The 22,567-nt window shown below is 33.9% G+C and overlaps 2 protein-coding genes across 2 annotated transcripts; one reads left to right on the top strand and one right to left on the bottom strand.

The window, feature by feature from the left end:
* Nucleotides 1-653: 653 nt before the first annotated feature.
* LOC144427112 (uncharacterized) lies at nt 654-4,523 on the top strand. The gene is made up of 4 exons (XM_078115786.1): nt 654-754; nt 830-886; nt 1,869-1,964; nt 2,952-4,523. Exons 1-4 carry the CDS (start codon nt 712-714, stop codon nt 3,089-3,091), a joined length of 336 nt encoding a protein of 111 aa, XP_077971912.1. The 5' UTR covers nt 654-711; the 3' UTR covers nt 3,092-4,523.
* Nucleotides 4,524-10,420: 5,897 nt separating this feature from the next.
* LOC144427258 (uncharacterized) lies at nt 10,421-17,191 on the bottom strand. The gene is made up of 11 exons (XM_078116146.1): nt 16,874-17,191; nt 16,034-16,284; nt 15,339-15,549; nt 14,790-14,871; nt 14,093-14,202; nt 12,552-12,633; nt 12,336-12,430; nt 11,831-11,915; nt 11,405-11,499; nt 10,975-11,133; nt 10,421-10,635 (listed from the first exon to the last, which is right to left on the bottom strand). The coding sequence occupies exons 1-11, from the start codon at nt 16,932-16,934 to the stop codon at nt 10,421-10,423; spliced, it is 1,446 nt and encodes a 481-aa protein (XP_077972272.1). The 5' UTR covers nt 16,935-17,191.
* Between the last annotated feature and the right edge of the window lie 5,376 nt (nt 17,192-22,567).

The raw sequence follows: 22,567 nt of genomic DNA, 5'->3' as shown, positions 1-22,567 counted from the left end.
CTATTATAAATCGAACGTCAGTAATAAATGGTATAAAATATAAAATAACTTTCGCTTTAAATTATTATTATTTTCTGTTCTTAACAGACTGCAAATGCAAACTTATTTATTTGTTAGAGTCCGTGCAGATGGAACAGTGGGGTATTTATACCTGGTTTATGCAGCCGTTTGTTGAATATATAACCACCTAATGTTCGTATGTCGAACTGTGGCTCTAGTGAGATTTCCATGATATAAGTTAAATATTTGACAGAATGATGAAGTGAAAATCAGCCCTAATTTGTTTTTGAATTGGAATGATTTGCCGCCATGGTTTTATCATCGAGAGTTGAAAAAGTGGAAATGTTCAAATAAAAATCTTGATAAGAGACAAAACATACAAAATGAAATTTAGGCTATAAGCTCGAACTGTGAAAAAAAAATAAGTAGATGAACAAAATATACTTGTTTAGAAATAGGAATGCTCAGGACCTCTAGGTGAATTGGTTGAAGTCTCACATCTTGCCATTGTTCCAACATCTAGTACAAATAACATATATATACTTTATCGCTGCTTAAAGACCTCCTTAGGTCCCATTTATTTATTGTATCCGTTTCCATTTGAACTTGTTTTTGTGATGACAAATAAATGATTGATTGATTGGTTTTAGAAATTTGTCTATTTTACGAAATTGTCGTTTTGACTGATATGTTTACTACTGAGATTAGAGAATGGACAACGGAAAATCTGCACCAGAAGATATAAACAAAGCAGGTATGAAGTATCCATTTGAACAGTAATGTAACGATTCCTTTCACTTACGTAATAAAGAATTATTTATCCTTGTAGATCCTTCACAGAGACGTAGATTAGACGGCGAGATACACGATGAAAATGGAGAACAAGGTAAACACTTTGATGCAGGTTTAACTCGTATTATTTGGTTTGACAGTCTTGTGCGTGGGATCGCTTACGTAACCAGGACAACGAAACGTCAACTTTGCGTCGAAAAACAAGAGAGCTATGCTCACTAAGTTGACAAAGGCGCAATGACTAACAACAGTGCGAGTAGCCTATGCGACATATACTGAAACCCGCAATCTGATTTTTCAAAAACTTCAAATCAAAATTGCAAATTAGGTCACATCGTCGAAGCGATCCGCATCGGTACCAGTGCGGTAAGGCCGTAGTTGAGCACTAGCAGTCGAATAATGACAAACACGTGATGTCACGATGCTGCGCCATATCCGTATGGTTAGCAATAATTTGATTAAAATTTCAAGTTCCATATCATTCAAAATAAAATTGAAATGAGCTTCAGAGATGAACGCTTGTTTCAACAATAACAACAACAAGAATTTAGCAAAACGATCCACACTTTGTGTATTGGTGTCATTTGATTGGAAATATTTTCTATCAAATGTCAGAACAAAGTCAAATTAAAGACTTCTTAATTCAGGAAATAAAATTTACTTACTCAACTGCGCTAAAATATTTGCGCAGCCTCCTAAAGTCGACAGTTGACAGTCGAAATTAAGTTATATATAAGCAGGTAATCAGTTGTTATCTATTCACATTGCTTTGTTTATTTTTCATAGCGATTTCGTACTATTTATACAACTGTAAATAAATCTCTTTATTATATTGAATAATATTAAATAGGAATAACATAATGTTTTCCGCGTTATCCTTATTTAATACTATCTAGTTCAAGTATTCCTACGGCAACGCCCACATACGAATCCGAAGTAGGAAGTAGACAAGAAAAAAAGACTTCAATATATTAGCAATATATCAATATCAATATATTAGCCATCCCCGTGTTTGTTATGTTGTACAATTGTTCTTTTTACATATAGTCCATATAACGATTCTGTTCATTCTGCAGGATTAAGCAACAGCTGCAGAAAACTTCCTCTAGTAACCGTGTTGAAAGTTTCACTAATTCTCGTTGGCCTTGGATTGATATTGGGATTAGTTATTCGTGAGTCTAAGTTTACTTGACTTTCTAACTGATACTTTCTAAAACGAAAGAGCAATGCCAAACATATGGAACTGAAAGTCATATTAAAGAGTTTCTCTTATGTGATATACAAAAGCTCGGAGAAAATTTGGAACAATAAAAGAAATAGCCTCTTGCCGCCTTTAAGCACTGAGAATTTACATTTGATTGTCCCATTAGTTGCATTAAAAAAGGTCAATTTTTCACAACAATTTGCAAAACGATCCAAATGTGTCCGTATTCGAATTGGTGACGTGGAAACTGGTCTGAACCATCTGTGTTAAATGTGAAAGATAGTAATGAATGTAATTGGTCTTAAGTTTTCTTCATGCTTATAAAAGTTTTGACAATTTTGTATTGAAAAATATGGATTTCTTTTGCGCTTCGTCCATGTATATACTGTGTTTGTGAAAAACCAAATCCTTTTGGGATATACGACCAATTATACACCTAACCTATTTGTATCTATAAATTAGATAATACTAACCAGATATTTGCAACTAAAAGGATGCTAATTATGAATTAATCCTTTTCATTGCTCTATTTTAATTTACGTATTTGAAGATTAACAACACATACAGAAGAAGCTTTACCGAACTAACTCGAACACACAACCCTGTCTACTTTTCACAATCATTGTGATTGAATAGCCGATAAGCAACTGATGGTACAATACTTAGTGACTTTTAGTTCTCCAGCTTAAATAAAAATGTAGAAGGTAGTAGACGACAATTATTGGACATGAAATGCGCCTGTAGATCGATTTTTTATTGCTGTTGTGGCGATTTCTTTGTCAGACGAAGTCAAAGAGACTACGGTACCGTGCTGTTACTGTGAATTATTACCTACCCTACTACTCCCTTCTGGCCTCCATGTCCGTATATTTGATTATTGCCCTTTTGTTCTAGTAATATTTTTAATTTTAGAGTTTGCAACTATGATATAAACATTAGAAATTGTTTATTTCAGGTCACCAGTTGAACAAGCAAGAGCTGAACAAGACACACGCTGCATTAGGTAAAGAGAAAACAAAGGGTGATGAATTGAAAACTGATATAAATCGCTTGAAATCAGCTGTGAATTCTTTTGCCAAAGGTACACTAACTTAGACATTTGATGTTTTTCAAGTTGGCTCATCGTGTATTAAGTCTGCCGTTAGCAGAATAGTATAAAAATTAATACAAAAACAACTCAAGTCAATTCTATTGTTTTCAATCTGTAAAAACAACCACATACAAAACTGAAAAAAAAAAGTTAATTACACAGTTTTACTGGGGGAGGGTGCGCAGGGAATCAAATCGAACATCGACACCCAAGGTTTTAATACCGGTACTTCCAGAGTATGCGTACCAAGATGGCGGACACCGGAACGTAGTGTGTGTACCTGGTTAGGGTTAGACCTTAATTTTATTCCCATTTACTTTGTTTTAGTTCTATTACTAATTCGGCAATTAGCCAAGTGACTCTCGTAGTATTTGTACCTGAAATTATGGCCTAACCCTCCACTAGTACACATACTACGTTCCGGTGTCTGCCATATTGGTTCACATACTTCGGGAGTACCCTTAATATCTAATTAAAAAGATCGGGAATCTCATTTATGGTACCACTGTTATTATGTAAGTACCGTGTAGTTTTGTCGCATCATATAACAAACGTTTGTTACATAACGGTCTTTCTTTCGTGCCACGTCTTAAAATTTAGATTGAATAAATTCTTGAGAACCTAATCAGTGTGCTAAACTGCATGATATGGTTAGAGTGGGCAACACTCAAAGTTTCCATTTAGCGTTAATCGTTTCAAACTTGTTTCTTCTTTCATAACAGTCATAATGGGTAGTATTTGGTATAAACTCAGTACGTTATATTCACATTTACAGAAACCAGTATACTTTAAACTAGAGATTCCCAACCTTTTCCGTTAATTCACCCTTCGCTTATTTGAAAACTCAAAATATCGAATACCTAAAGAATATTAGATACACCACACAGTAAATATAAAGCAAACTTCCTCCCGCAAGAACGACACAATTTCCCATAGAGGATTGGTTGGGAAACGTGGCTTCAAACATTTATTTGGTGAAGCGATTAATTGCTCTCAGAGAAATTGTGATGCTTACATATAAGCAATGGCACAGAATTTACATTCCCATCCATTCGAATCCAAAAAGTCTCGTTTATGATTAATTTTTTAAATTATATATTTATGTTTATCCACGTTCAGTGTATGGTTGAATGTCCTGCATAGGTTTCCAGATTTTCAGAATATGAGCATTGCGTTAAAATTAAACCATTTTTTGTTTTATGAAGAAATATACATAAAAGATGATGGAGGTATATTTTGGATCGAGATAGGTTCTTATAGAGTGATGAACTATGATGCGGCTGATGCTTTTTGTAAGAAACGCGATATGGTCGTTGCTAATATAAAAGACAAAGAAGAATATGATGCACTGGTGGAAGCTATACGAGCGAGGATATCGGAGGGATTCTCTCAAGTATATATTTGGATTGGAACGACTGTCGATTTAACGGTGTGATTTTTTTTGTCACTAAGAAATGTGGGTGTCATTTTGGTTTGTGAATTCAGTTATTTTAGTATTACCCTATTCCTAACCCAACGATGACATGGTTAGGATTAACTAAATTCTATGAAAATTTCCTTCATGAGATTAAACGTGCCACTTTCGTTTGCGATTGATATCACGTTAAGAAAGTGAGGCCACGTTCCGAAGAAGTTTTTAGGACTGAAATCGCATAACGGGGTGGTTCCGAAATTTGTTTAGTTTCAACTTTTATTCTGTCTGTTTGTCTAAGAATTGTTTAATAAAAAGTAAATTAAATTACCAAATCACGTATTCATCGGAAACATATTAATATATTAAACATTGCTTCTGTAATGCAATTTGTTTAGAATATTTTCAATAAATTCAAAGTCAGACAAAACCATAGTATATCCATGTTTTTTGCGAATACAGTTATTATACTACTGATCATAAAATGCTTTATAAATTATTCTCAAATTTCGCACAGAAACTGAAAATTTCGTCAAATTCGATAAATATTTCAAACACTGCTGTAACTGTCTCATCAAGCCCAATGTAGTCGGTAATATTCTATGAACATTAAAAGTTTTTACTTAAATTTGATCGGCTAATTGATACACGTTCACTTTGAAAATAATAATTCTAACAACTTAGTTAGGAGTATACATGGTTATATGGTGTCAATAATTATTTGAATTTCCTCTTTCTTCCATATTTACAACGGGTTTACACCGAAACAAGTCTGAAATTAATCTTACAGCTGATGGGTTTTATCATTCATTTTGCAGACAGGAAAAACTACACCACAAGATGTATTTTCAAAATGGAGAGGAATATTGCCAATAAAGTACAATAATTCCCTTCAACCGTTCATCAGAAATGTCTTTCTTCTTGTCGATGCTGATACGGATAGAGCCACAGGAATGAATAAATGGCATCATTCTTTTAAAGCTCATGGTGTATTATGCCAGATGTCAAATTAATTTTAATTATACTTATTCTATGAATTCTATGTATCAAGTCAACCTAAGAACTGCGATGTAAATTCATGGATTTTTTTGTATTATATCAATTTTGTAATGATGACCTTCAAGGTCGTGTTCTGAAAATTTTATATATGTTTGGCTCATATATATATATATATATACATATATATATATATATGCATACTAGGCGAGTTTTCATTTTCATGTTTTGTATTTAAAAATATCCTTCTTTCATTTTTAAAAGCACTATATGTGAATTTTTACTTAAATTTATACACGTGGGCAATGATTGCAAGTTCAACTACCATAAAAGAGTCAAGGTTTAAAACGATGCTCGGACAATTATTGAACACCCAATCGGCTTACTGATTCTAATTGAGCCGACACCGTTAACTTATCGCTGATTAATCATTACTACAGAGTAAACATCTTTTAGTTCATTAGATTTACAACAAGTTGAATATTTGCAATAAATATAATGAAACGGAAAATAACTTTCACTTTGATTTATTTAATTTCTTACTTTTACTGGGAGGCAATTCATGAAGTTTAAACGTGCAGATGTAACAATGGGTTATCTATAACTAGTTGATATAGAGCCTCTGCTGTTATAGAGTCTTGTTCAGAGCGAAGTATGAAATCCCTTATAAATTATCTAGTGTTTCACTTATTCTCCCTTTTGGTATCCCGAAGCTATATTTCCTATGTTGAATTTCCATGGCAAGCCTATTGGGGAACATTGAAAGCGTCGATTTGAGTAGTATCAAGAATTTTTCTTGAATACTGGCTTTCGGGTTAAAACGCCTCTTCCTTTTTGAAGTTTTTGGAAAACTGAAAAGGCCACCAATAACGCGTGCGATTGCAATTTGCTAAAATCGCCGATTGTTTTCTTCGGCGTTGCATGTTATTTGGGCAACACCTTCATGTTTGTGTTTATTCTACCTAAATTACAAAAAATATGCCACGACAACGATGATATTAGTTTCTTTTTGTACTCGCACAGAATTGTGAATTATAAGTTATTATACATTAATCGGCGGCGAGATGCTAAAGACAAGTAGGGAGTGAATTGGCAACGTAAATTTTTTGATTTAAAAGCGGCAATATAAAGTACTAAAAACAAAACTGTAAACAATTTGTTGTAGGAGGCACGCGACAGATTAAAAACGCTTCTCTAGGCATATTAAATCGCACACTTTATGTTTGGTATATGGTTGGGAACCATATCGTCACTAAAATCGAAACACAATCAACTGTGCACGGATTTCAGTAGTCAGTAGTCGGGAGTTACCTTTTTATCCATTACTTTAAAAAAAAATTCGGAAATTTCAATGTTAACATTGTACAAGGTTGGAAACGCGACTTTTTCCGGTTTGTGATATATATATAAGATGATTAATCTAAAGTATATTTAATCAATTTTCATTGTACGAATATAAATTTTACTCTGTACGATTTTATAGCCGACTTAGGTATTTTTCTAACGGTTATATATAAAAATAATTTGAGGGGCAGCATTGCGATAAAGCGAAGTCAGTGTTGCATGTACAGCTCAGATTCGTCGAATTCGCAATATGGCAAAAATACGGATCAAAATAAGATATAATCCGGCAATTCATCTCATATTTTCCTGTCCAGAGACTGCCGTGGTATTTTTATTTCGACGCAAGAAGAGACAACCGCGATTTACGTTGGACACAATTAGATTAATACAGAAAGACATTTTGAATTCTCGTAATTTTACACAACAGAAGAGTCAACAATATACGCTGAAAACGTCGGCTCACCTAACCAGCGCGTAATCGCAGCGACTGTTTCCGAAGGGGATGGGAATTTCCGATTTTGAGCTCGCACATCATCACAGGTAAAAAGCGCTGGGATGGTTGACTGGATAATAATTCAAGCACGATGCAATAAGAATTGTTCTATAATGCTCAAAATCAAACAGCAAAATTTTTGAGGAAAATCGAGTCCTCCTGTAATCGGAGGAATAAAATGAACACAACCAATCACCCCAAAAGCAAGATTTCAGTAAAAACGCATCATATATTAATTTTCGTACTTAAATTGTATAAGACAAACTTTCACAGGTAATCACCAGATACCTCATGTAACTATCATTATAGACCTGACATGGGCAAACTACGTCCCGCGGGCCAAATCCTGCCCGTCGTTGGGTAATTCAATCTGACCCGCCTGATGCTGCCACAACCGAACTAAATCCAAATTTTGATGCTCTAGTTAAAAATATCTAAAGGAATTTTTTGAGATTGCGTTCAAATTTAGTTTTGACACGAGGCTTATTGTTTTCCCTTTTTGCTTTTGTAACATTGTAAATATTGTTCTTAAAATGTAACTTTTACGTCACACTTATATGCACACTTGTACACACTTTTTTGCCCCTGGTCCAAACACCTCGAACCACTGTAAACAGTACATTGTATTAATGTGCAATTACTCTACATTCTCGCAAACTGTCATTTTAGCGTATAAATATGTTCGCGCAAATAGTCGTTTCAGCAAAAGTCTGGTCTCACAGAGGGTCATTTTTGCGAAAATATAATCTCAAAAAAGACAGTCTCTGGAAAATTCACAAAGAGTATTTTTGTGAGCAACATTCTCGTGTTTTTTACGCAAAAGACTGTGACATATGGGGGACATTACAATATTACGTATGCGCCCAGAATAAACTACTTCAACAGAATAAAAGCGGGAGTGCGACTTGCTCATACTACTGGCGATGGATCCATCTATTTCTAACTGGAAATATCTGCTTGAAAATTCTTTGTCGAACTTGATTGACGATATTGATAGTGAAGATCTTTGCTCTGAGCGAAAATGTGTAATGTTTTATATGAATAAGAATTATGCTATACTATTAAGGGTTTATATGTGTGATTGTATACTCATGTGCTGGGTTCCGTAATATCCCAAAATACAGGAATACTTTCATTCATCACTCTTCTCGTGCTTTTTTTTTACCTAATTTCAGGAATACTTAGAAGTTGCGATCAGCAACGAACTGAAACACCATATACCACGTTCCACTGCAAATAATTTCTGCAGACGTCTGTTCGTAATGAATCCCCGCTAGATGGCAGAGAGTAGTCAAAAATCTCGATGAATTATAATAAACAAAACCATGCCATCCGATACAATTTTGATGTCAAAACCGACATCAGGTATCGTGTATTTGGATCGTTGATTACGTTTCACGTTTTCTAATGTTATGTCAGATTTTGTACAAGGTATATTCAATGCCAATTACAGACACATTTCGATTGGAGAATATGTTTATCATAGATTTAGTTGTTCACGTAGAACAAAATTGAACGTATTCATAAATTTTACGAAATTTTATTGTGGTGATTTCGGACACAAGAAAAAAACTTCTACCAATCAGAAATCCTCTTTTCAGTGTTGTGTTCATGCTGTCTTTAGCGGGTAAATTTAGAATATACTGCAATTGCATTTGATTGTACTGGTGAATACAACTTTGGGAGTTACTTATTGCGGGTGGTTTACCAGCGGAAAAATGCTAAACAGAAACCTCAACCCTAAGGTTCGACTCCTCAGATCTGATTGAAACGACTAATTGCGCATCTTCTATCCCGAAGATATAACATTCATCAATATTCGCAGAGTGGTTTGGAGTCGTTTGTATTTCGAGCAATAAATATAGAGAACTCATTCTGGGCAGTCCGGATTTGCTTGCAATAAATAGTTAAGATACATTTTAATTAAAACCATTTATTTTTAAGTAAAGAATGAACAGGTAGAATTTATGTTTAAAACTTGTTGTCCATTAGTATGCCGTTCACTTTTCCTTGCGATTGCCACTTTTTCTTATCCAATGATCGGAGGATTCCCCACTTAAACGTGAAAAAAAATATAAAAATATGTAAGGATTGTGTTCAATTTATTGTGATTTTAAATTCAATTCAAAATTTGCAGCATCTTTGATTAGAATGTTGCTGCGAGTTTTTAAAAGAGACGGAAACTAAATAATAAAGAGGCACTTATTCCGGGAAAGTTATGTTTATACATTCTATCAATAATTATTCAATCTAATGGCGTATAAGACTTGTGGTCGCCATTGCATTTGCTTGCGGAATATCTTTTGAATCTTAGAAATCGAAACGCTACTTAGTTTTTTAGTTGTACCAAATAAAATATTTACCGCATAAATAATAGTACTGTGCTATTTATCTGTCTATATATTTATATATAAAGGATTCAAATATATATACCTAAAATCCCAGGGTTTGATACATATTGCAATATTTGTCTGCAATTGATTCTTCGTCCACTTCTATCGTAGAACTGGGGAAAGCATCCACCACAGCTGCTCATACGACATTGTATGTTGGGATTGTAGTATTGACTGACATAGTGGTAAGATATCTGCTGGCCGTGTGTGATGCATCTGTAGTATGCACATTGTTGTTGATGGCAGTTTGGCGCGACATAACCACGTGGACATCGACCTAAATTTAAAAAATAAATACAGAATAAATGGGAGTCACCTTTGACTTATTTCTCGCATAAAACAACCTTCGTAGCTATTTGCATGTTATTAAAGAGATTTGATGCCAATATTTGGTGAGTTTTGTCCCAAGTGAGAGCGAGAGCCATGCCCGAATAATATGGTCACGAGTAAAAAGTGCGTTACGGCAGACTTAGATCATGTAAACAAATTTTATGTGATTGGCAAAACCAACCCTTGTAAAAACGGCATTTATTCAATTCAACGAAATAGAAACACTTTCTTCTATATCTACTAAGAAAATGAAAGAGATGGGATATTTATCTATTATTTCAAAAGATGAGCAATTTTTTTTTGCAATAAAACATCAAAAGCATAGAGAAAAACCAAGTATTAAATGGGTTTCCTTCTTGTTTAACGATCAAACAACTGCGCTAATCCTGCGATAAAAAAATCTACATTTTCTTGTAATTTCTTGATTAAAGTCGTAGAAATGAGCTCGACAACCATTGCATGATGTTCTACATTGTGCGTTAAGATTTGCTGGACATCGTGCGGTCTCACATGCGTTCCTCAAGCAGTTTGTAGGGCATTGGTTTCTGCCCAGGCCACTCAGTAGAAACAAAAGAAGCGCTCCTATAAAAAAAATGATTATGATTATGTTTTGACCAGTCAAAAATTTCCACAATCCAATTCAACCATTTGCGCTTTCAAATTCGCCTAAAATTTAAATTTGTTTCTGATTTGTTCACATGATGATACTTGATAAGGACGAATAATTAATTGTTCGAATAAAATAATTCCTGAATATATATTTAAGCTTTCATGGCATTTTACTACTTTTATTATTGAATATAAAGAGTATGTGTAATGAAAGAGAAATATTCAGTTAATGTAAACTGCATTTCTTACATTTGCGTAGGAAAGGGCAAAATGAAACTTTGCAGACATTGCCATATAAAAAATCAATTTCACCTTTTGGAATTACTCGTTTGGGTAATTCATAGCAAACAGACGTTCCACATTTTGTCGGACAACAAATCTTTTTATCGTCATTGCAATCAGCGTTGACTGCACAGTTTGTGTCAGGACATGAAGTGTGTTTGTGAGTAGCAGGACATTTGGGATCGTATTCTGGATAATGTGACGGTCAGATATTAGTGGAACATATACTTACTCATCAATAAAAAGATATCTGGTATTTGCTATTTTTTATCGTTTAAAAGGTGAATAAAAATTTAAAAAAGAGAATCCAGCAATTTCCTAATATACATTTATTTGGAATTTATATAGTCGTTGGATCAAATGACTTCTTTCTAACAAATAAACTGCATTTTAAATGTATAGTCAGAGTTTGTCTCTTGTTTTTATTTTTTAATATTCTAACCCACTGCCAGAAACTTACTTTTGCAAGTAGGTGGTTCATCTGACCATTCTCCTGTCCAAAGACAAATTACCTTCTTTGCTCCCCATCTTTGCAATCCAGTTTTACAGTAGAAACTATTAAAAAAGTATTTCATTTGTATTATGGTCCATGTATTTATAAAAACAGTGACGCCAGAGTCGCACATTATGACGTTTGAGGACCAAATTCCGCCATCGTAAAAACCAAAATATTTGATTTTTCTATCCGAACCTATCTTTCACTACTATAGTCACGACCGCCATATTATTTGTATAATATCTTGTACTAGATTTTGAATATAGATTTGACTGTTTCCTGGTTGTACTGTTTATTGATAGTCACATGATTGTACATATAATACTGGCTGATAATATCTTTGGTTTTGAAATATTCAGCCCAACGTTTACATAATGTGAGATAAAATACCTGCAATGACTCGCATAATTATTTCCATCAGTGCAATCCATTGTTCCTTGCTCGGCGGAAAAAATTATCGCATCGCAGACAACGTCTGAAATAAATATTGAAAAACACGTGTGATAAGAGTTTGCTTATGAGTTCTCTTAGAGACTTAGACTAATTTGAGGAAGCTAATACATGGTGCGCGTGGTTGCACGAAAAGTGTCAATTTTTGAACGTAATGAAAAGTAGATTGTTCAACTCCAGTTATCGTGATTTAAAATTCACTAATTCGTTACCTTTATTGTAAAATGACTTATATATATGATTATCATATATAGTTCCCAGAATAGATTTTAAAAGATGTTTTTTATGAGGACCGAGACGAAGAAAACCAAACATCTTGATTCGGTTTTAGGCATTGGTTCTCAAACTTTCTAAACCACGCCCTCCCAAAAAATTGTTTACGCCCCCTTGTGGGGCACGCCCTACCGTTTGAGAACCACTGGTTTAGAAAATATCCTTTCCTTACCATCACACGTTGGCTGCATTCCCGTCCATTTAGAGTCTTGACCACAAGTTCTTGTTCTTGATCCTTTGATTTTTTTTTGAGAATCGCAGAAAAAACTTAGTAGTAAATAAATTAGGACTCATAATTAATCAAGTTGTTATAAATATTAATTTTCTAATTTAAGTTAGATTTCGTAATATCTATAGCTGATTTAGCAAGATGAAAAACTCTTCAAACCTGCATTTGTCATAAATTTTAGTTCCACTACAGCTCATAAATCCTGATTGTCCTTCAAAACTGAGTTTGGGACATTCTTTTGCTGCAGAATGAATATGAATAGAATTGCAAAATAAATACACAATAAAAATATTCAAAACCCAGAAAAATAGAAGAAATTTGATCAAGTGTTTAATATTTTATTTTCCATTTGTCGGACACGTATACAATGACTATTTTTCGAGTTTAAATTTTTGCGATTTAGGTAGAAAAAAAGTTTCTATTTTAAGGCTAAATACTAACGGGAAGCAACTGAACTGAATATTTGACACGTAATAGAATATATATGTTCCGGGAATATATTAAAAAAATAAAACAACACAAACATGATTCAAAATCCAACCAAGTTGTCAAAACTGGGTCCAGTTGAAAGATTTACGTATTTTTCAAACATTAAAAACTAAAAAAAAAAAAACACTAAATTGACTACTTAATGAGATTAAATAAGCAATTTTAAGAAAATGTGCAAGTCATAAAAATAAGGCAAATACGAGGAAAAGCTAAAAAGAAACGGGACTGACGTCACAGATTGCGCAACACGATTAACCATCGGTAATCAACACTTTTGCAGTGTGGCGTAATATGTGTTCTTTGTTTAACAGCTGTTTTGACACAATATCGCAATTATTTTTTGCTTTTCAGGATCCATAAGTGAATGTGATAAATTTCTTGTTGAAAAAAAAAATGCTGTGCGAGGTCTGATTGAGTTTTTTGGCGATAGGGGGTTCAATTAAAGAATGACGACTGAGCAAAGAATTAACATTAAATTTTGTGTCAAACTTGGAAAAACGGCGGCTGAGACTTTGCAGATGTTGCGTGATGTTTATGGAGATTCTTCCATGTCCAGAACAAGTGTTTTTGAATGGCACAAGCCATTTGTGGAAGGCAGGGAGGATGTGGAGGATGATCCGAGGTCAGGGAGGCCTTGCACTTCCACTACTGATACCAACATCGAAATGGCAGTTGGTTCGGCAGTTTGGCAGTTGGTTCGCAGTGACCGTCGCTTAACAATTCGCGTCATTGCCAATGAAATTGGGATGGACAAAGAAACCGTCCGCACCATTTTGGTTGACACTTTGGGAATGCGAAAGGTGTGTGCCAAAAAGATGCCAAAGGCTCTTGAGTTGACTGAGGAGCAGAAAGCTCAACGATTGAATGCATGCCAAGTTGACATGCATTTTTCCAAGTTTGACACAAAATTTGATGTTAATTCTTTGCTCAATCGTCATTCTGCAATTGAACCCCCTATCGCCAAAAAACTCAATCAGACCTCGCACAGCATTTTTTTTCAACAAGAAATTTATCACATTCCCTTATGGATCCTGAAAAGCAAAAATAATTGCGATATTGTGTCAAAACAGCTGTTAAACAAAGAACACATATTACGCCACACTGCAAAAGTGTTGATTACCGATGGTTAATCGTGTTGCGCAATCTGTGACGTCAGTCCCGTTTCATTTTAGCCGCACCTCGTAATCAAATTATCAATTAGGTATACGTACAAATACAATTTGTGTCCATTATCTCTCTATCCCATAAAAGATTCTCCTGACACGTTAGAACTATACTTTTGCTTCCATCAGCAAGACTGAATCCTTCCTTACACGAAATACTGTCAAGGTAAATAATATTGAAATAAACAGAGTAAGGCATACAAATTAGAATAATAGGAAAACTATATATCAGGCAATAAATCTTTTCCGATAATACCTCAACAATGGTGTAATCAATTATAGACATAGTTCCGAAACCTCCATGCAATCGCAGTTGATTATTGAAATTTGATCTATAATTGAAAATAAGTTGATGAAGATATCTTTGGATAGAAATATCCACAGTCGTTTATTTTTATTTGGTATTGATACTTCAGAAAGTATAATGTTATTGGACGTAATTTCTGCTTATATTTCGCAATAGAAGAAGGGACAAAAGTCTTACGCAAAAAGATCTTAGACGAATATTTTACCTCCGGCAATATAGAAATAAGTGGCGTCCTAAACAACATATTTCATATTATATTCCTTAGTGTAATTCATTTTAGAATAGCGGAGAGTTATTTTTTATATTTTTTCTTGGTTTACAATTGATCTAAATTCCCAATGTTCTCGTGTGTTATTTCGAATCATTTCTTCTCATATTTTATTGTATACTCAACTATATTTTGATAACACTTTGCGGAAATAAATAGATCGTACTTACGTGCAAGACAAAGGATCTTCATCTTCGGCACAAGCAATTTCCTGTGAATTGCCATCAATAGGTGGAGTGGTGCAACTGAGTTCTGTAAAAATCATTTTTAATATAATGTGTTATATTATGTGCAAACAGAGACTTAAAAATGTTTTGTGCTGCTATTGTTTTGCCCCCATAGCATAGCGCTGACATACTTTCTCTTTACAAGTTTTTGTTTTTGTTTGTGTTCCTTGTAATAACTAATAGAATGAATTAAGATTTGACTTGGCCTGGAAGGTTATGAATTTGTTCATTCTTCTGCTTATAATCATAAAACCACAATTCTAACTCATTACTTTTAATAATATGTCAAGTTTAAAATCTATCATAATATTATTTGATCGATAGCAATAATTTTGAAATATATTAAACTATTAGTCTTTTCGGTGCAAAAAATTTTTAAAGTTTAATTTTATTAATTGTTGAAGTAACATATATTCCTATGTATTCCAGCATTCCTATGTATTTCACTGCAAATACTCTATTTACTGACCTATATATTCAATGTTAAATTACCTCTTGTCTCGCAAAACACCATGCGAGCAAAAGATGCAGTTGGTCTGAACGTGACCATCCCATTACTTAACGAAGATGGATCAGAAAGGACTCCCAAAATGATTATGGTATTTGTACTTCCACCACCAGCGGTTCCAGTTGGCTCACCAGAAGACCATACTCTCGCTGGGAAACTGACGTCTGAACCATCGAAGTTTTTCACCTGTAGAGTCTGCAACAAAGATGGTAAAATGTTTTATTAAAAAAAAGAAAAAGATAATATTCTTTATTAAATATAGAGCGGCAGGCTGGCAAGCCGGGTTGGACTGCTTAAAATACGCGACTTTGATAACGCTTAGTATATATATACTGTATATTCCCTCTCAAGAATATAATTAAAATAAATTTCCCCTTGCAAAATCTGGGCAAGCAAAACGTGCCGTATAGAAATATTACTCAACTATTTCCTATATAATTTCGTTCTATCGATAAAAGTTCTCGGTAGCATTTGACGCTATTATTATTGAATAAAACTTACTCTACTTCATAATGGCCTAATATAAGTTTTCTTTATAATTGAGTGTTTATGAAATTCAGAATTTTGGTTTAATATACTTTCTTTTTACTGCTCGCGCAAAAGTTAGATTTGTCACTTACATTTGACAAACAGCAGTTGTAAGGTTGAGTTTTGATATAGATTCACGAAATGCACTCACGTTAGGATTGATTGTGTTTCCAATATGCATAAATGCTTCGTCAGCGTTGACCAGAGAAGAGTGTGCATTTCTCACATGATCTATAATCACGTCGAAATCCATTACATCACGTATATTCAAAATAGATGAATCTTCGGCTTCACATGCTTGCACTACTTCGAGTCGAGTAGAAGGTTTCAAATCAATCATCGTGTAACATTTTCTTCTGTGTACAAGGTGTGTGGCTCTGGATAAACATGGGTGTTGAGACTCTGTAAAATAAAAAAATAAAATTATTCACTTATTCATTTATTAAAGCAAATAGCCTACATCTTCCACAATTGATTGAAAAACGATGACACAAATTGACAAAATATTTGCTGTTCAGAAATTTATTTAGTAAAATTTTGAAATGAATTCGAATTTCACAAATTTGTAAAACAAAAATAAAGAGTTTCAATTTAATCGTCGTATAATATGGCTGTTAAATCCTAATGAATATAGAAACTGTCATATGCTTCAAAAGTGTTCATAATCATTGACTTACAATTATCGTATTAGATTATTTTTTTAGCCAAATACATGGTGTCCAAACAATTTCGCCGGATTTAATAGTAATAACAACCATTTGGTTCATAGTTATTATTGTGCTTGTACTTCACATTCATTATATAATAAAATTTATTTAAACTTACAATTGTAATTGCTATATAATCGGGCAACGATTTTGGACACCCTGTATATCAAACAAAAATTATATTCGCATAAACCGTCTCATTGAAGCATATTTATTTATTTATACCAATATTGAGACACAATGATATGTGATAGAGAATGATAAATAGAGAATATTCTGCATACCTGATATGGGAAAAATGAAGCTCCCCACTAATATCAAGAACATGAATTTTTCTAAATCCATTGTGAACTTCCCAGCGTCTACTGTACTCTATAATTTTGTGTTGAATCAATCATTGTTTAAATTATAAATATTCTTCTTTCTAATCCTCGAGGCCATGTTGATTCTAGTCGACGTCATATTCAAAATTTCGCGAACCAGTTGCCGTTGTCCTTGTATATTGATAGTTGTGGTTTTGTATAATTAGATAACTAAAGCACTAACGCGAGAACGTTTTGACTGTTACATGTCAATCGACTAAAGCAAATTTCCTCACTGACTCGAAGTAAAGTAAAAAAGTCAACCTAAAACAAAGTCATGGTGGTCAACAAAATACCGGAAGATACTTAAAAATTTATAGTGACGCCATGTATGCCAATAATGGAAAAAGCCCAGTCGTGATAAATTCCACTTTAATAATAATTTTAAAAGGCATTTTTAAAGATGAGAGCTCTTTCTATAAGCTAGTGGGTACGCTGATAGTTTTTTTTTTCTACGAACTATGCCCACTAGTTTCCTTATTGAGTTTGATTACAGAGCTGATTTCGGCAAATTAAAAGCGTTTAAATCTAATAAAATTCGCAATTGTAAGACAATTTTTTTGTTTGATGTTAAAATTTATGTTGAATACTAATACTTTAGATATTATATATTAGATTATTGCTTTTCAGTTTAAATGAAATGGAAGTGGTAGATCGATACGTATTTCAAAATACAGTACATGACAGAAAACAGGATAAACATATTTGTGTACAAAAATTAAATGAGTTGTACAGGAGATAGCCCCAGATGTTATCGTTGGAACTATTTGTGTAGCATAAAACACATTTCTTATTACTATCGTTGATCTTGCTATGCATTACTGAAAACTATAAAATTTCAAATATAATCTTAGTCTTTCGTTTTGTCTGTAAAACTACTTATACTGATTGTGATAAGGATAACTAAAAACTTAAAATTTCTATTCTATTTCTCAAGACTGTAAAAATAGGCTATTTCCAGGGTATTTCTATTCTAATCCTCAAGACTTTACAAAAATCGGCATTTTTAGTCTTTCTTCGTGTATGTAAAATTGTGCAATAAAACGGCTATAGGTTATAGTTATACATCAGAACATGTCAGTAACAGCCCGATGGCCTAATCCTGTTACGTTGATTTCCTCCCTTTCATTTCTCGATTAAAACGTCATAGACCAGATTAATTGGATATGTAGGCATATACTAATTAGTTTGCAAGTATTCTACCATGTTTGAAACAAATTTAAAATCTTTACGATTCATTACAGTGATGAGAGTGTTGAAAACAACCTCAAAGATTCCGAACAATTTGGGGTGGTGGGATTCAAAAAATCAAAACCTCGGTATTTTGGATAACTGAAAGTTTATAGAAATTATTTTAAACGATTCCGAAAGTTTGATTACCAGTTAACCGTGGACAGATCTTCGATTTAAGTAAACGCACATTACAGTCTCGAAGTATCAACAATTTACTATATATCTAAAATTATAATGCTACACAGACACCTCGATAGATATAATTCTATTATTTATTTCTGATTAATTTTATTTGTTTATTCAGAGGCTAAGTTTGTATACCCAGAAATAAAATACGTTGCATGAAGAAGTGTCTAATTTTTTCTTAGGTATCTAGGTATCCAGTTTTAAGCCAGAATAAGGGTGATCGCGCAATAAAGAATTATTTTTCCCCTATATATTCAAAAACTAAAATAGTCATTATCCATATATTTTGTAGATTTTTGATTTGTTGTAGGGTTTGAGAGCAGGATTGACAGCTTCATTTGGCAGATATAAGATGCAAAAGTATACGAGAACTCATCACGCCCTAGTATTTCGCAGAATAAGGTTATATTTGCATTGTCCATATTGAAATTCTCTTGAATTATATTGAAAACGAATAACCGAATAAGTTGTGAATCCAGCAGTGGTGGTATCGGACGAACAAGGGCTAGGATTTCAATTTAGATAATTGTAATCGATTTAGAGAATGAGAGGTTCATGGCTAAGGCATTTGTGAGGTTCTATATAATGACGTCATGAAACCCGCCATGACGTCGTAATCGGTCATCCGCTGATATAAAAATTATATTATGACGCAATATTTCGATTTTTAAATTGCGTGAAATACGAAATCAATAGGACAGGAACGATGCATATCTCACTTACACGAGTGTATAGCGTGGTGGAGAGACCCAATTTTTTTTTTATAATTTTATGCGACCCAAGCATTTGGTGAGCATGTAATTAGTTATCGATTTTAAGACTATTATTGACATCAGCAATTTTCTTGCACAAAATTATAAGAAACTTAGCACATAAAATCTCGTTATCTGACTTATCATCAATTCTACACAGCTACTGCTAACTTTGTACTGCTACGAAACAAAGCCATTAAAGCACATTAAATTGAACTTTTAATTCAAAACATTCAACGTGGATCCAACGTAGACCAATAAATCAATTTTCTAAATTGTTGTTTTCTTCTCTGTTGGTGGCTTCTATTGCTGTTCATAGGAAACAATCGTCTTTCTCAACAAGCAATGGACCAAACTAATGCTGCTTGGTTAAAGAAGTAAGGCCTTATCAGTTGTATGTGGCAATGTGCATTCGATCCATATAGCCACAACAGCAATCTTTAACCACTGAAAATATATGTTGCATGTTGATTTCGATGACGACTTCTCGCAGAAATTTAAAGTAAAAAAAGAATTCCAAAGAGCCCGCAGAAATTTTTCGTCTGAAAACGTCAATCACTTATGTCAGGCCTGCCAAACCTTTTTCGTCTCTCGGGAAACTTTTACATGACAAAATTCGTTGCTGGCCACAAACGTTTGTACCAAACTTTAATACCAGCTAAGTCCTGATTTCGGTATAATTTACATAATACATAAAAGGAAAGCTTATTAACATAAAATCAATCAAGTTAATAATGATTTCCTCTTCTGAGTAGGCAAAGTATTCGAATATCAAGTCGAATTTTAGAACAGCAGTTTACTATTTGAATATCTGTTAAGACCTAGACATGACACTCGCGGCCGCCGAATCAAAAAATCATTCATTCTAACCCACTTGCCGAATTCTGACGACCACACGAAAATATACACACAGTTTTCACACAAACAAAGACGTCAACATTGAGTGTTAAATTTGCGTTATAGTGTTTTTACACATTCATTTTCAGCGTCTATGATATTGTCTCAATGTTTAAAATGAGCATAATGTGCGCCAATGTCGCTGAAATATCAAGTTTTAGTGGACCGTTTTGGCAAAATTTGAAACATCAATTCAGGTATTTAATGTAGTAACATTACAGAGATTTCTGGACAAATATATATATACTAATTTGAATATTTAACAATGCCGGTAAGTCAAATTTATCAGAATTATTGACGGATACGCAGTGACGACATTTCCGAAATCTTGTTTAACGAAAACATAACATAAACAAAAATACAAACATAAAAGGACAACGAGTCCCGGAGCCAGTACCAGCGATATTTTTGTTTTACGTTGGCGATAAAGACGACCAAAGAGGGCGCGAAGGAAAGCAATCAGAATGATTGATAGTTAGCAGAAATAATCACATCAAAATCAAAAAAATACTCAGGCCTATAAAACGGGGGTGGCCAACACGTCGATCGCGAATGACCGGTCGATCGCCACGTCTCGAGCAGTCGATCGCGTCTGATGTTGAGTGAATTTTAATGAAATACAAATGCAAAAATGCAAATGCACAAATGCAAGCATTTCCGCTGCCAAGGTTAAAAATGAAGTGCTGAATATCGCGTGTTTCAACTGACAAACGGTCCGACAATAAGTTCCGCAGTATTGTCTCACTCCAAAAGTAGTGTGATAAATTTCATTCACAATGGTAGCGGTGGCATCTAAATGCCCAGTTTGGTATATTTCTAAGCAAGCGAAGAATCGCGTTTGCAGGAAATTGTAAATTAGATGCTGAAGTTTGGGCAGTCATGTAACATTCATGGTTTGAGAATTTTATTTTTTTGCTATTCAGGTAATGCATGAATACTTGGCAAGGTTTCTTGAGGAATTTTCGACACTTATGTATCTGAATTGTATGATTTGAATAAATCTTGAATAAATGATGAAACATTTACTCCGGATACAATTAAATATTCAAATTAACAACTTAAATGGAACAATAAAAATACAAATTTTGTGTCGATTTCATTAACAATGCGCCCACAAAGCCGAGTTCATCGGCGGTGGTAAATTTTTTCGTATGCATGTGTTATCTGCGTATTCAACTATTCAGTATCCATTCGTTTTTGTGTATGACCTTATTACCGATCAGTCGATCGCAAGCTATTGTGTAGATTTTAGTCGATCGCGTTTAAAAGCAGGTTGGCCACCCCTGCTATATATATAACATAGTAAAAATTTAAAAAGTATGCTTACAAATTTTATAGGGTGGGCCGCGGGTCGTGCAGCCTTGACTTATGTCATGCTATCGTGTTTTTATAACAATTATATTTTGCACCCTTATTACTCTGATTTATAGATGCGATAATGTTTTTACCTCGCCCCTGGGAAGATTTTCTGAATAGAATAAATTCGCTAAATCTACAAATAAAATGCATCATTTTGATCACATCGGCTGTGCTCCACGTAGGCTATTCCAAGACCTCAATATAGTATTTTATAACTCTTTATATAATAATTATATAAGCATCACCTTAGTGCAGTGTTTACCAACCCGAGTCCGCGGTCCGTAGTTTTATTTTATTGTGTTATTTGACTGTGTTTGGTGGACGGGCGCGTATTTTTACGTTTTTAACTTTGTCTTTAAGTTCAGATGATGTCTGGTCTCTGCAAGTTAATTCGCATATCTTAATCGAGTCCATTAATTACTGGTTATTGAGTAGGGCTGGTAATATATTCGAATATTCAACTATTAGAATAAGAATTGACTGTGCGAAAATTTAGTAACAAAGGATGCAACAGGTCACTTGCGCGTCGCTTAATCAAACGATCGGATTTCACAACCCACTGGCAAGTTTCCGACGAAAAACACGAGTCTGTACATGCTTCTACCAAGTGGTGTTTCTCGCGAGTTCGAACAACGAGGAATAAATTTTCTGATAAGTGTCAATGGTGGCAACCCAAATTTTCTAATTTAAAAAGCGGCAATAATAAAAATAAAACCGACCAAATTTAAACCGCTTTTTTAGACATTGCAAATCGCAAAATTTCTGGTGCGACCGTAGTATAGGAGCATTTTCCCTTAGGTTTCTTTGCTCTTTGCCTTCCTATTAGTACGTACAGTGGTACTGGAGCGCCATAAGCGTTGCACGAACAGATCAGATTTGTCGAATTCACAAAAATACGAACCAAAACAAAATATATTGGGCACTTTACCACGCATTATTGTGTCAACGGATTGCCATGATTTTTTCTGAGTATTATTGATTTCATTTCGTCAACACAACCGCAGATTAATATGGTCCCAATTAAATGAATATTAAAGCAATGCGATGATTATGTATTTTTGATTTACTAATAGAATTTAAATAATATTTTTATAAGTACCAAATCAAGTGGTACTTTTTGGAAATTTATTGCAGATAGTATGATTTTTCTGACGGCGATAACAAATTCGCAAGATCGCAAAAAGTATGT

The sequence above is a fragment of the Styela clava genome, chromosome 9 (genome assembly GCF_964204865.1).
Source record: "Styela clava chromosome 9, kaStyClav1.hap1.2, whole genome shotgun sequence".
Lineage (NCBI taxonomy): Eukaryota > Metazoa > Chordata > Ascidiacea > Stolidobranchia > Styelidae > Styela > Styela clava.
The sequence above is the reverse complement of the archived record's forward strand: the minus strand, read 5'-3'. Positions and strand labels throughout refer to the sequence as shown.